This window comes from Camelus dromedarius, chromosome 12 (genome assembly GCF_036321535.1).
Source record: "Camelus dromedarius isolate mCamDro1 chromosome 12, mCamDro1.pat, whole genome shotgun sequence".
Taxonomy (NCBI): Eukaryota; Metazoa; Chordata; class Mammalia; order Artiodactyla; family Camelidae; genus Camelus; species Camelus dromedarius.
Genome location: NC_087447.1, coordinates 35,345,266 through 35,358,385, shown reverse-complemented (window position 1 = coordinate 35,358,385; position 13,120 = coordinate 35,345,266). Strand labels below are relative to the sequence as shown.

The window sequence follows — 13,120 nt, the reverse complement described above, 5'->3', positions numbered from 1 at the left end:
GCTCCCACCACAGCGCCCCCTGCTGTCCGGAGCCCTGCCGGCCTGAGTGCCCGCCCAATATGCCCATCAGGCTAGGGCTCCCAAATGACGCTATCTCCACCCCTCCCTACTCTTCTCAGGACCCCGACGCGATCATACTCGTAATTGTTACTTGTCACTCTTACTGGACCAGATATTCCACCTCTCAGGAGCTCTTAGCCTGATCGGAAGGAACGGGGCGGGAGACGGAGGAATTGGGGGTCGGGCAGGGAAAAGGACAGTGTCCTGGGACAGACGTGAATCTCGAAGCTACCTGACCTCTGTTCTCTGGGCACCGTTGTCATTCTTAAAGATTCAGTAGGTGCTCATTCTTCTCCCAGGTGTGGCTGGAAACTTGGGAAAGACAAACGTCACCGGTAAGAACGTCAGTATTACGCTACCTGTATTTTAAGTTTCTGCTTCCATTTTATTTAGTTTGATGGTACTCAACCTCAGACGCAATGCTCCCCCACAGCCCACAGCAAATATTTCACAGCACCTTAACTCTCCAATGACTTTCAGAGAAGAGTTTTTAAAGATAGGGTGAGGGAGGGAGTCACAGGGTACATAATCAGCTCACCCACAGTTTTCTGATTGGTTGAGATGGTGAAGTAACAGGGTGATATTTCAGATACCTCAATGATCAACCTTCTGGTTCCAACTGGTCTGGGGTCTATGTGCTGGTGGTCAGCAGGCAGTTAACTTCTTCCACCAGGTAGAGGTTTTAGTATCTGCAAAATAACTCAAAGCTATGGCTCAGGAAATTATCTATAACCCTTGAGGCGGAACTAAAGATCCTTGACTTTGTTTTATGGCTAAACTATTATTATTTTGTCTTGCTCGACTGGTTTCCTCTCTTTCTGCATTTTCTCACTTCTCTAATTCAATTTACTGTTTGGAACTCAGAGAAGGCCTAGAAGGCTAAAGCTTTTCTACAAACGAGAGGTGGGAGGACATGGAGAAGGGGGAGGGGTCTGTCCCTGGGAAGACCAGACAAGGTCCTACTCTGTTTCATATGTGTGTATCTCTGGCCCACCCACTAAATGCCCCCCAATCATTGTGGTAACCAAAAATGTCTTCAGAGATATTTGAAAGTTGGGGTGAGGTGCGTGTGTGTGTGCGTGTTTGTGCGTGTGCAGTGCAGTCCCTGTTGAGAACAAGAGCCTAGATCTCTCTTGGTCCCAGGGACTGACAAATCTGGGAGGACCTATGCTAATGCCATTCTCTAAGGACACGACCACATGCCTTTTTCTACAGTTTCCTTGACACAATTATATAGTCTCCTCCAAATTGTTGCTTGCTTTTAACTCAGCTCTTTCTTGCCTCTGCCTTCACATATTCCACATATTCCACATATAGATTTATTTCACAGATTTGTTGTGAGAATCAGCTGAGGGCAATAAGTTCACTGAAGGAATGACCAAGGGAATGAATCTATGCAAAATAGTTTTATAAGCTCTAAACTTCACTACAAGTACTACAATACAAGCACATGGATAAGAACATTGGCTCCAGTATCAAACTAGCAATGTGAGTTGATACATTATTTGAACTCTATGTGCCTCAAATTTCCTCAGCTAGAAAATAAACATAATTAACGTGTGAGGATCCAATGGGATAACACAAGAAAGACTTTGTGCCATAGCTGGTCCATACTTAATGTTAAATGTGATTGTCATTATCATTCTGCTGCTAACTCGTGTTAGAGGAACTTAAAAACCAAGCAGCACGAGGACCAACATATAAACCACTAACTCTGACAAGGATGAATACGGATTCCCAAGAAGGCATGAGCAAAGTGCTATGGAGGCATTCATGGTTAAGGATACAGGTTTCGGGGCTGACGGATGCGGTGCCCTGAGGAGCTGGTGTTCTATACTGGCCTGAGCCACCAAATAAGGAAAGAGAGAGGGGATATGAATTTGAATAACCTTTCCTAGCACATGGACAGGGACTGGATCTGGAAGGAGAGATTGGGAGAGGAGAAAGCCTCCTGAGCCTAGGCCTCCAGAGCAGGGAGACGGACCACTGAGGGACTCAGATTCCTGGGAAACAGAGAAGCAGAAAGGACACAGCCGATGGGGCAGTAGGGGGTCTGAACACAGAGGGGCCTGGAAACAGTCCGTTATAAACAGAGACCCTGGGGCCAGGAAGACCCAAGGGAGAGAGTCTAACTTGAGAAAGAAACTGTGTGGGGTGTGTGAGATTGAACACACATCTTCAAGATGCCGGGATCTTCTGCGGTTACATAAGACATAGCTTCATGTTACACTTTGTCCACAAGGAGATAGTCACGGCTGGGGTGAATCCATAGTAACTCAAGGTACTTTTTTTGTACTTTCCTTTGATTTTCTTGGTGCCAAATTTTCCTACCCTCATGCAAAGGATCAGAGAGTATTTTCTCTTCTACGCTGCAAAATTGTTTGTACAAAAAAAATTATTCGCTTATTTGAAGGGTTAAATTTGTCTATAGAACCATCTGGGACTACTTTTTTTTGGTGAGGGGAGATATGATCTTTTTCCATAATTGTAGTATTATCCAAGTTTTCATTTCTTCTTGAGTCAGTTTTTGTAAGTTGTATTTTTGTAAGAATTTGTTTGTTTTTACCAAGTTTTCAGCTTTATTGCTGAAATTGCTCATGATAGTCTCTTACCTTTTCCATGTTATGGACCAGAGAGTTATGGACTGATAATTGGTCCATCCAGTGGTCCACGTAGTATGCTCTGTGTTATGGACGTACAGCTGCCCGCTCTCCACATCTGCAGGCTCTGCTCAGCAGGTGCGGAGGGCGGACTGTACTATCCCATTTTGTATGAGGCACTTAGCATTTGTGGATTTTGGTATCCGTGGGAGTCCTGGAACAAATCCCCACAAATACCAAAGGATGACTATATAGTTTTTCCCAAATTATAACTATTGCTTATTAGTGCTTTATCTCCTTTTTTTTTTTAAAAAAAAGATGTTTATTGATCATCCCCATGATATTAAATAGGCTCATATCCCCAGTGTAATAGAGAATAACCTTTGTTTTGTTGGAGGTTTACAGGAACACCTGACCTGGCCCACGTGGACGGCTGCAAGCACAAAGAATGCCTGCAGCAAGAAGTTTGCAACAATCAACCACACCCCTTCCCTTGGTTTGTTTTGTTTTGTTTTGTTTTGTTTGTATAAAAGGAGCCTGTATTCTGACTAGAGCAGGATGGTTCTCCAAGACATTAGTCAGCCATCCTCTCAGTCTGCCAGCTTTCTGAATAAAGTCGCTTTTCCTTGCCCCAACACCTTGTCTCCCAATTTATTGGCCTATTGTATGGCAAGCAGAATGAGTTTGGACTCGGCAACACCAGGAAGACTGTTTTATGCTATTTCCAAACAACAAGAACAAATTGGATCTCATAAGCATTTATTAAACACTTTTACGTGCTATTTATCAACTAGTAAGTACTACAGATACAGAATTCAGTAACCTAGCTCAGCACTATCCTTGCTTTCATGAGGCTCAGAGCCCCGTCTCCTGAGCAGAGGGAGAGGCAGCTCAGTACTTGTCAGGCAGGCCGGCGGGTCGGAAGTGATTGGGGTCTTTGCCGCTCCGGCCCCATTCATTGGCAGCCTGGTCAGCCTTCGAGTCCTCCACTCCATGGCCACTGCTTCCATGCTTAAAACGGTCTGTGATCCTCTGAATATTCTCTCTGGCATCACTGGAAGGGAAGAGGGCAGGGAGGAGAGGAATTTAGGGCTGATGAGCAACAGCCACACCTGCCCAATCTCTCCTCTCTCCAAGGAATAAATCATGCCCCTGAGGAGCCAAGGAAACAGGGGCTAAAACCCTGAGGCTGCCCGGGCACAGCACAGCTCAGCCCCAGTGACTGGCCTCATGCAGGGTGACCAGCACTATAGGGGGAGGGCTGGGAGTCACCTGTGCCACCAGCCTTGCCCTGCTCTTCAGCCACTCAGACCCCACACTGGGCACAGAGGGGACTGTGGACAAGAGGAGGACAGTTCTCCAGGGCTTGGTCCCTTCTGGCTGTCCAAGGCAGCCAAGCTCTGCTCACCTGTCCCTGCCCCAGGGCCCCTTGGTACCTGATCACTTTAGCAGCCCAGGCACCCCCAGGTCCCCTTTGGGCAGCGTCATAGTTCCCCCGGGCGTGGAAGTACTTGTCTGAATTTTTGTAATTGGCTTCTCTCATGTCAGAGTAGGCTCTCCACATGTCTTTAGCCCCTGGGAGAAAAAGAAAATGAAGAGATGAATGTAATCAGTCTCAGGCAAAACAGAAAAATAAAACATTTTCCTCCCCCTGATTCCAGATTTCAGCCTTTGACTAGGTCCTTGGAGAATATTTTGTCGGCGTGAAAAGAATATTCCTTTACTTTTTCACTTCTCTGGATTAATGTTACAAGAATCGCCCTTGGTGCAAGTTTTCACTCTGTTTGATTCTATTCTCAGTCTGTCAGTATTTTGTGTTTGGTTGTTTGTGATCATGTGAAGAAAAGATAGGGTGATCTTTAAGGGATGTTTGGTGGTGCAATGAACCTCTACCAGCAAAGATGCAGGAAATTCTGACCCAGGCATGAAAACAAAGGCAATTCTGAGGGAGGCTGCAGACCGGATGCTCCCAGTCTAGTCCATGGGAGAAATTCGTCCCTGTGGATAAAGTGAGGACAACTCGGTCCCGAGTATATCTGAACATCCAGGACTTATTTGGCACTGGGGAAACTCAGAATTCAATCAACAGGTGAAAAAAGCGAGTTCCCTGAGAGAACTTTAAAGAGATGAGGTAATCAGATGCAGAAAAAGGGCAAGGACCCACCAGCTCTAAAGTTCAGTGTCCTCTCCAATAAAATGGAGGAGTATTGCCTCTCTCAGAGTGGTTATGCAGAATTGGGGAAATGCAGGTTTAACTTCTAGAACATTGTAGGTGCTCAGTATAATATTACTTCTCTGGTTCTTAGCAACAGTGGGACAAAAGGAAGAAAAATAATAAACTAAGATGAGGAGCTGAGAGTTATGAATGAAAGGAATCTGACCAGCTAGAGTTAAATCCCAAAGTTGTTATAAAATAACTTATCAGGGAAAAGAGAGAATTTTAGTGTAGCGTTATAACCATGGTGTATATAGAGATAACTTACCTTCATTCTGCATATTTATTATTTCTGGCATTTGGAAAGATAGTTTGTTGAGAGTTATGACATTTCTGCTCTACTTATTTCCACTGAGTTACTGATTTAAATACATACTTGGGGTCAAGACTTCCTTAGTATGTATTTGCAAAATGCCTTGCATATCTTGTCACCTAAGGGTAGCAAAACCAGAGCTCCTGTGCACACTTTAGTGTTCACGAAAGTCAACTGAGGTGCCTGATGAAGGCCAGATTTTCAGTCTCCGCCCCCAGGATTGTGATTCAGTGGAAGGAGTGTGGACCCAGGCACCTGAGTTCCTCAGAGCACCCTGGGCCCCAAGTGATTCTCATGCAAGTCGTCCTAGAACAACCCGTTGAAAAACACTGACCCAAAAGATGAAAATATATTTTTAGCTGGGTCTGTGAAAATGTAGATAGAATTAACAGCCAGCTATTAAAATAATTAATTTAGAAACTATCACAGAAAAATACCACAAAATAAATTTGTGAAATAAGCAAATGTTTGCCACTTTACTCTGGCCAGCGAGGTGTATGCCTCTTGCTATGGGTTTCAGGCCAGGTCTCAACCCCAGTAGGACCATCATCGAGGTCATTCATTGTACCTTTTATTGCAGGGAGAGGAGCTCTATGGAGTTGCCTTCCAAAGGCACCACGTCCCTACTATTTGCTATTTGCTCAGATAAAGAGCAGGACATGTGTTCACAAATCCCTCACTCTCCCATGTGCGCTCTTATCTGGGAGTCAGTATAGCACCGAGGATAACAGCAAGGTCTGGGAGCTCGACAACCTGGGCGGAATCCTGCTCTGCCTGAGGGCTTTGCCAAGAGTCAGTCCATCTTCCATGCCTCAGTTTCTCTTAAGGGGTAATGGTACCTATGTTGCACATTAAAGGGTTAAAACCTAGAGATGAAAATGAGTTTATTCACATATGGAAAGCTCTTAGAATGATATCTTGCAGCTATTAAAAGATCAGTTATTTCTGATATATTTACTAAGTGGATGGGGAGTGTGAACCCTCCCTACACGCTGTACACACCCACTTCATGGCTACCTGAGACTTGAAATGAGCTGTCCCTCGATGCCCACCAGGGGGCAGCAGAGCCCCACTTGGATTTAGGGAACATGCACTCTGGAACCCCGATGTTTTCCTCACTCCTGCTGAGAGTTGGGCCTAAACTTCACATGACCTTGGGCTTAGGGATCCCATAGAAGAGTGAAAAGCTGACCAGATGCAAAGCTGGGGGATGTGCTACCATGAAAACCAAGCTCCTTTTCTCCCCACTTGTGGCCTTGCCCTGTGGGGATGTGGCCTCTGCTCAGGTGAATCCTGGCCTGATGCAGCCTCCCCTCTGGCCCATCCTTCGATCCTTACCTTGACCAGCTTCCTTGAGGAAGCTTGCCCATCTCTGGCTGCTGACTCCCAGGATGAGGAAACAGAAAATGATGCCTGTGGAAAGCTTCATCCTGCTGCAGAGAGAAGCAGACACAGTCAAAGACAAAGATGACAAGTTCAGGGTTTGTTTGTTTTTTTTTTTTTTATTTGTCATGTTGATATACACCCTTGCATTCCAAAAATAAGGGCCACTCAGTTTTCTATCTATGCCTCTCTCTTTCTCTCTCTCCCCCTTCTCTCCCTCCATATATATACATTTATATAACATATATATATATTTTACAGATAGGTAGACAAATAAATAGGTATATTGTATTTCAGTGGATCCAGTTCTCATTTCCATGTGTCATTGGAATCCCAGTGATTTACTGTATGAGCGATTGCCACAGGCTTTTAGTATAAACCACTTTCCAGTTCAATCTCCCCTCTCAGCCCTGAAACCCAACCACAGAAAGTTTCCAAAAGGCATTAGGGGTCTGTGAGCACAGAACTGCTCTGTGCTATGAGACGAGGTGAACAATGCACAGATAATTGCAGAATGCCTGCTCTACCCGTCACGGACTGCACACAGAAGAAGCAGATGATGAAACACCCCACACCTCCCCAAAATATTCACATCTGGTGAGTTCTAATTGTGAGAAAGATAGATTCAAGGAGGATGCAGAGAGCTGGGGTGCAGCACAACAATGTGAGGAGAGAGCATCTCCAAAGAGGAAGGGTGTTGGAAAGTTCTAGCACCTCACCTTTGGCTGTGCCTTCCTGCTGAGGCTCCTGGTGAAGCTGAGCTGGCTGTGCTGCCTGCCTTGGAGACGCGGCTGTGCTTTATATACTGACATTGGCTAGTGGAGCAAATAGGAAGGCTGCTTTGATGTAGCAAAAAAAGGGAAAAAAATCAAGAAGAAAGAAATAAAGAAAGTTGGGAAATCCCTCTTGGCCAGCACACAGCATCCTGAACAGCTGGGTTAGTCTTCACACATGTCTGATTCTTCCAGATTGTGCAATCCGGCAGCTTTCTGGAATGTAGCAATTTGGGGTTTTTCTGCTCATTTCCAGTCTCACTGCTCGTGGGGAAAGGTGTGTTTCCTCACACAATAATGTACTTACATTTTCTGTGAAGGGTAACCAATATTAGAAAAAGAGAGTTGAGTAAAGAATGTGAGAATACAGGGCAAATGGAAAAGAAGGGGTCCATTGCAAGGGACCACTCAGGATGAAGCTGGGACCCCGAACAGGAGCAGGAAAGGAAGGGGACACCATCCAGGACAACAGAGCTTCCAGCACCCACATGGGTGGACTCAGCCCTGGAAAAGGGAGTCCTCCCTTCGAGTGTACTCATGAATAGATGCTATTGAAGGTCATAATGGCACCTTATATTTGGAGGATGCTGTAACCCAGGAAAGTTGAACTATAGTGCAGAAATTTGCCACAATGCTGTGTAGAAATGAAACCATAAAAATGAGCAGGAATGCAGCTTCGTGTCAAAAAAACAAAACAAAACCCAATCACATAATGGACAGAAGACCCAAACTGACATTTCTCCAAAGAAGACATACAGATGGCCAATAGACACATGAAAAGATACTCGATTTCACTAATTATTAGAGAAACGCAAATCAAAACTTCAATGAAATATCACTTCACACCACTCAAAATGGCCATGATCAGAAAGTCTACAAACAATAATAGCTGGAGAGGGTGTGCAGAAAAAGGAACCCTCCTACACTGTTGGTGCAGCCACTAAGGAGAACAGTATGGAGGTGCCTTAAAAAACTAAAAATAGACTAACCATAGGATCCAGAAATCCCACTCCTGGGCATCTATCTGGAGAAAACTCTAGATACATGCACCCCAATGTCCATAGCAGTACTATTACAATAGCCAAGACAGGGAAGCCACCTAAATGTCCATCAACAGATGACTGGATATAGAAGATTGGTGTGTGTATATATATATCTATATATATATATATATACAAACAGTGGAATATTACTCAGCCGTAAAAGGAATGAAATGATGGCATTTGCAGCAACATGAATGGACCTAGAGATTACCATATTAAGTGAAGTAAGTCAGACAGAGAAAGACATATATATGATATCACTTATATTTGAAGTCTAAAAAATAAAGCAAATTAACTTCTTCACAAACTGGAAATAAACTTACAGACATAGAAAAACTATGGTTACCAAAAGGAAAAGGGTTGAGAGGGTGAGGGATAAATCAGGAGTTTGAGATTAACATAAACACACTACTATATATAAAATAGATATACAAAAAGGACCTGCTATATAGCACAAGGAACTATATTCAGTATCTTGTAATAACCTATAATGGAAAAGAACCTGAAAAAGAATATAAATATATATATATATATATACAGCTGAATCACTTTTCTGTATACCTGAAATTAACACAACATTATAAGTCAACTATACGTCAATTAAAAAAAAAAAAAGCAGGAAACGGCCCACTGGCTGTTAAATTATCAGAATAGAAGATTCAAGAAGGATGCAGAGAAACCCGGAATTTAGCCCAAGAATGCTGGGAGGTTATGATGTCAGAGAACAGCTGTTTCAACCAGAAAAGCTGGACTCTGCTTTACTGTGTGAGCTTGGTCAATTGTCTTGGGAAGAAATTGCATGCAAGTGTTATCAGGAGGATGGAGGCCAGGCCCATTCATCTGCCCCAGCTTTGCCCCTTCATCCAAAAGGGTAGGTTAAAAGGTCACTGGATTTCCCTAGAGAAGACAGGATGCTGCATGTGCAAGTGGAAGAGATGGTGGGGGATCCAGAGGACATCAGAACTGGTCCTTCTGATATTGGGACCCTGGGTTGGAAGCCTGAGGACAGCAGCAGGGCAAGTTAACACCCATCCCAGGGAGAACTACCTCCAGATTTTTGCCAGGAGTGTTTGCAGGAGAAAAGGAATGTGAACAGTGCATTGCAGATACAGGGAAGTGATCTCCAAGACTGACATAAGCAACTCATGGAGACTTAATAGCTGAGATATTGGGAGACAGTAAATAATATAGTCAAGAGGGACGTGGGACTTGTGCTCAACTAGTAACCCCGAGAAGAACTAGGATGAAGAACTTCCAATTTGTTACAAGACTCGGGGAATTATGAGTAGGACATTAGAAAGAGGAGCAGTGGCCGAGGAGGAAGCAAATCAGGCAAGGATTACACTGGTGTCTGGGAATCATTGTCTTAGATTAGAGCCTATCAAAATTAGAATGATGCCTCTTTCTGGGTCTGGGTCATATTTTATTTCTTGTAGGCGTAATGAGATGAACATGGAAAGCAGATAAAAGTCTAAAGAATTTCTCTGTCCCTTTGGTTCTTATCGAGGGCAAAGCTAAGCAATATTCAAATATTGCCAACACAACTTACATTCCTTGGCAAAGCTGGGGTTCCCTTGGTCCAGGTAACACAGGTCTCTGAGCTGGCTTGGCTCACTTGGTCCTAGGAGAAGACATGGTGGGGAGAAGGGGAAGTTGTCAACCATCCACAGCCATTGGCCACCGGCGTGCATGGGGGGCTGCTTCGTGGAGGAGGGCTGTGAGGTCCACACCCCATCTCCTACTTTCCTCAAGGCAGATATCATGGGCTGGCGAGCATAGCCTGCTACAGTTCTTTTACTCTCTTTGGAGCCACTCAATGCTGGAAACCCACCCCCCACTTTCTCACGTCATTGCAGTCATTTTCCTCTTTGATAGACTCATTAGAGAGAAAGCAAGTACAGTTTCTAGACACCAAGTCAAGCATTGCAAGTCCTTTTCCCTTTTTACGTAGTGTACTCTGTCTTCCTGGAAGGGACACACAGTTCATTGCAGGGCCATGCTTAGAATAATGGACAATGGTGGCAGTCAGCTATTTTCACATGTTTCTCTTGCAAGAGAACGCTATTCTGTCCTGGTGATATCAGAATTTTCAGGCCTTAAAGAGATTTCCCAAGAGTCTCCATGAGTCACTGTGTCCAGGTTTGCAGACACGGTGTCTGTTAGCACCTATTGTCCCAGCTCAATTGTCAACAGTGACAATTAGCAAATAGCTTTACTCTCAAAAGTGACCTGGTTTACACAGTAAATTAGGTGGTACCCCTGCTTTAGTAGCCACATGTAACAAGGATAGTGAGAGGCCTAAGAGACCTCCACTTTTTCTGTTACACTTAAGTGGAAGAGAAGAAATGAAGGCTATGAAGAATCAGAAAACAAAACAAACAAACAAAAATAGAAAAGGAGAAGAAGGAAGGGAGGGAGGGAGGGATGGAGGGAGAGAGAGAAGGAGAAAGAAAGAAAAAGAAAGAAAGGAAGGAGGGAGGGAGGGAAGGAAGGAAGGAAGGAAGGAAGGAAAAGGCCCCACAGGACACCATGACCATGAATAGCATCTAAGACCTAAATCCCAGACTCAGAGGAACAGCAGGAAAATCTCATGAGCAGTTCCATGAATATAAAATGAGGAAAACAAGGATACCGAACTCATAGTATTGTTTTCAGGATTAAATGATTAACGCTGAAAGGGGCTTGGATCAGTTCTGGGCACATATAAAGCACTTAATACAATTTAAATCTTCCGGCTTTACCAAGAAAACTCATAATAATTATACTTTTTAGAAGACAAAGAGATTAATTAATGTATTATTACCAAGTCCACATATTATTAACACATTAATAAATTAAATTACCAATCAGAATCACAGTTTTAAAGATAAGGTTTAATTTTATAGGCTATAGCAGCATTCTCTGAAGTCTGGGTGTCTTTCAAGTTTTCTTTGTTAGAAATAACTGTTGCAATAACAGTTTTTGATGTAGAAAACCATTTGTATGTCTTCAAGCTGCAGGAGAAAAGTGGATAGTCTCTCCTTATCTTGCTAGGCCTTCTTTCACCAGCAGTTAGGTGGATCCGCAGTCTTTCTAAGGCTAAGCCCTGGACTCTCACCAGGTAGCATTGAGAGAAAGAGATGTTGGCTTGGGAAGTCCAAAACTTACAAAAAGGAAAAGGAAAAGCCAACACAGGATAATGAACATGGAATGTTGAGTATATAATCTTTTGTATCTAAAATCCTCCATTTGTTATAGTTAATAATTTACTTGAATTTCCATCTGCATTCTTTTTCTCTTAAGTCTTCAGATTTTTCTTTCTGATATGAACTACTCTGATATGACACTACTATTTAGTATCTAGGTGAGAATATTTGTGAGCATTTTTAAGGCCACAACTCATGTACTATTTAAAATATTACTGATTTTTAAAATAATTATTTAATCCAGCATCATTACAATAAAAAATTTTTAATACGTTCTTGTGGGTTGGAAGAATAAATTTTGTTAAAATGTCCATACTAATCAAATCAATCTACTGATTATTGATTCCACTGCAATCAATGCAATCATTATCAAAATTCCAAAGGCATTTTTTCACAAAAATAGAGCAAACAATCCAAAAATGTGTATGGAATCACAAAAGATCCCAAATAGTCAAAGTGATATTGAGAATAAGGAACAAAGTTGGAGGCATCACACTTCCTCATTTCAAAGTACATGACAAAACTATAGTAATCAAAACAGTATGGTATTGGCATAAAAACAGACACATAGACCAATGGACCAGATCAGAGAGCCCAGAATAAAACCCACACATATATGGTTAAGTGATTTATGACAGAGGAGCCAAGAATATACAATGGGGAAAGGACAGTTTCTTCAATAAATGGTGTTGGAAAAGTAGGCAGACACATCCAAAAGAAGGAAACTGGGTCACTGTCTTACAGCTTTAACTTAACTTGACTCAAATGGGATTAAAGAACTGAATGGAAGACCTGAAACTGTATAACTCCTGGAAGAAAGCATAGACAGTAAGCTCCTTCACGTTGACCTTGGCAAAAAATTTTTGGATTTAATACCAAAAGCAGAGGCAACAAAAGCAAAATTATGCAAGTGGAGCTCATCAAACCAAAAAACTTCTGCACAGCAAAGGATATTGTCAATGAAATGAAGAAGCAACCTACAAAATGGGAGGAAATATTTAGAAATCATAAATCTGATAAAGGGCTAATATCCAAAAAAAAAAATTATTCAATTCAATAGCAAAAAGACAAAGAATCTGATTTAAAATGGCCAGAGAATCTGACTAGACATTTTTTTTTTCTGAAGTGGGCATATAAATGGCCAACAGACACATGTAGAGGTGCTCAGTATCACTAACCATCAGGGGAATACAAATCAAAACCACAATGAGATATTATCTCACACCTGTTAAGATGACTATTATCAAAAAGTCATGAAATAGCAAGTGTTAGCAAGGATGTGGAGATATGGGGAACCCTCCTGTGCTGTTGGTGGGAATGTCAATTTGTGCAGCCACTATGGAAAACAGTATGGAGGATCTTTAAATAGTTAAAAACAGAACTACCTAAAATATTAGTTCTAAAAATAGGACTAAATGATGCAGGAATTCCACTTCTGGGTATTTAGCTGAAGGAAATGAAAACAGTAAGTTGAAAAGACATCTGCACCCTCATGTTCACTCCCAATAGACAAGACATAGAATCAATCTAATTCCAAATTCCACAAGT

General features: G+C 42.6%; 1 protein-coding gene across 2 annotated transcripts; it reads right to left on the bottom strand.

Annotated features, from left to right (window-relative positions):
* Positions 1-3,402: 3,402 nt before the first annotated feature.
* Positions 3,403-7,374, bottom strand: LOC105095327 (serum amyloid A-2 protein). Of its 2 annotated transcripts, none has more exons than XM_010987452.3 (4): positions 7,291-7,374; positions 6,527-6,621; positions 4,097-4,235; positions 3,403-3,714 (listed from the first exon to the last, which is right to left on the bottom strand). In XM_010987452.3, the coding sequence occupies exons 2-4, from the start codon at positions 6,615-6,617 to the stop codon at positions 3,552-3,554; spliced, it is 393 nt and encodes a 130-aa protein (XP_010985754.1). In that variant the 5' UTR covers positions 6,618-6,621; positions 7,291-7,374; the 3' UTR covers positions 3,403-3,551. The 2 variants fall into 2 exon arrangements, with proteins under 2 accessions (XP_010985754.1, XP_064348597.1); XM_064492527.1 differs by having other exon boundaries at positions 6,527-6,618; positions 7,291-7,361.
* Positions 7,375-13,120: the final 5,746 nt, after the last annotated feature.

Excerpts from the sequence above, each read along its gene's own strand:
- LOC105095327 (XM_010987452.3), bottom strand. The coding sequence starts at position 6,617 with ATGAAGCTTTCCACAGGCATCATTTTCTGTTTCCTCATCCTGGGAGTC. Across the intron at positions 4,236-6,526 it reads CCTCAAGGAAGCTGGTCAAG|GGGCTAAAGACATGTGGAGA; the intron begins GTAAGGATCGAA and ends TTTTTCTCCCAG. Across the intron at positions 3,715-4,096 it reads TGGGCTGCTAAAGTGATCAG|TGATGCCAGAGAGAATATTC; the intron begins GTACCAAGGGGC and ends CTTCCCTTCCAG.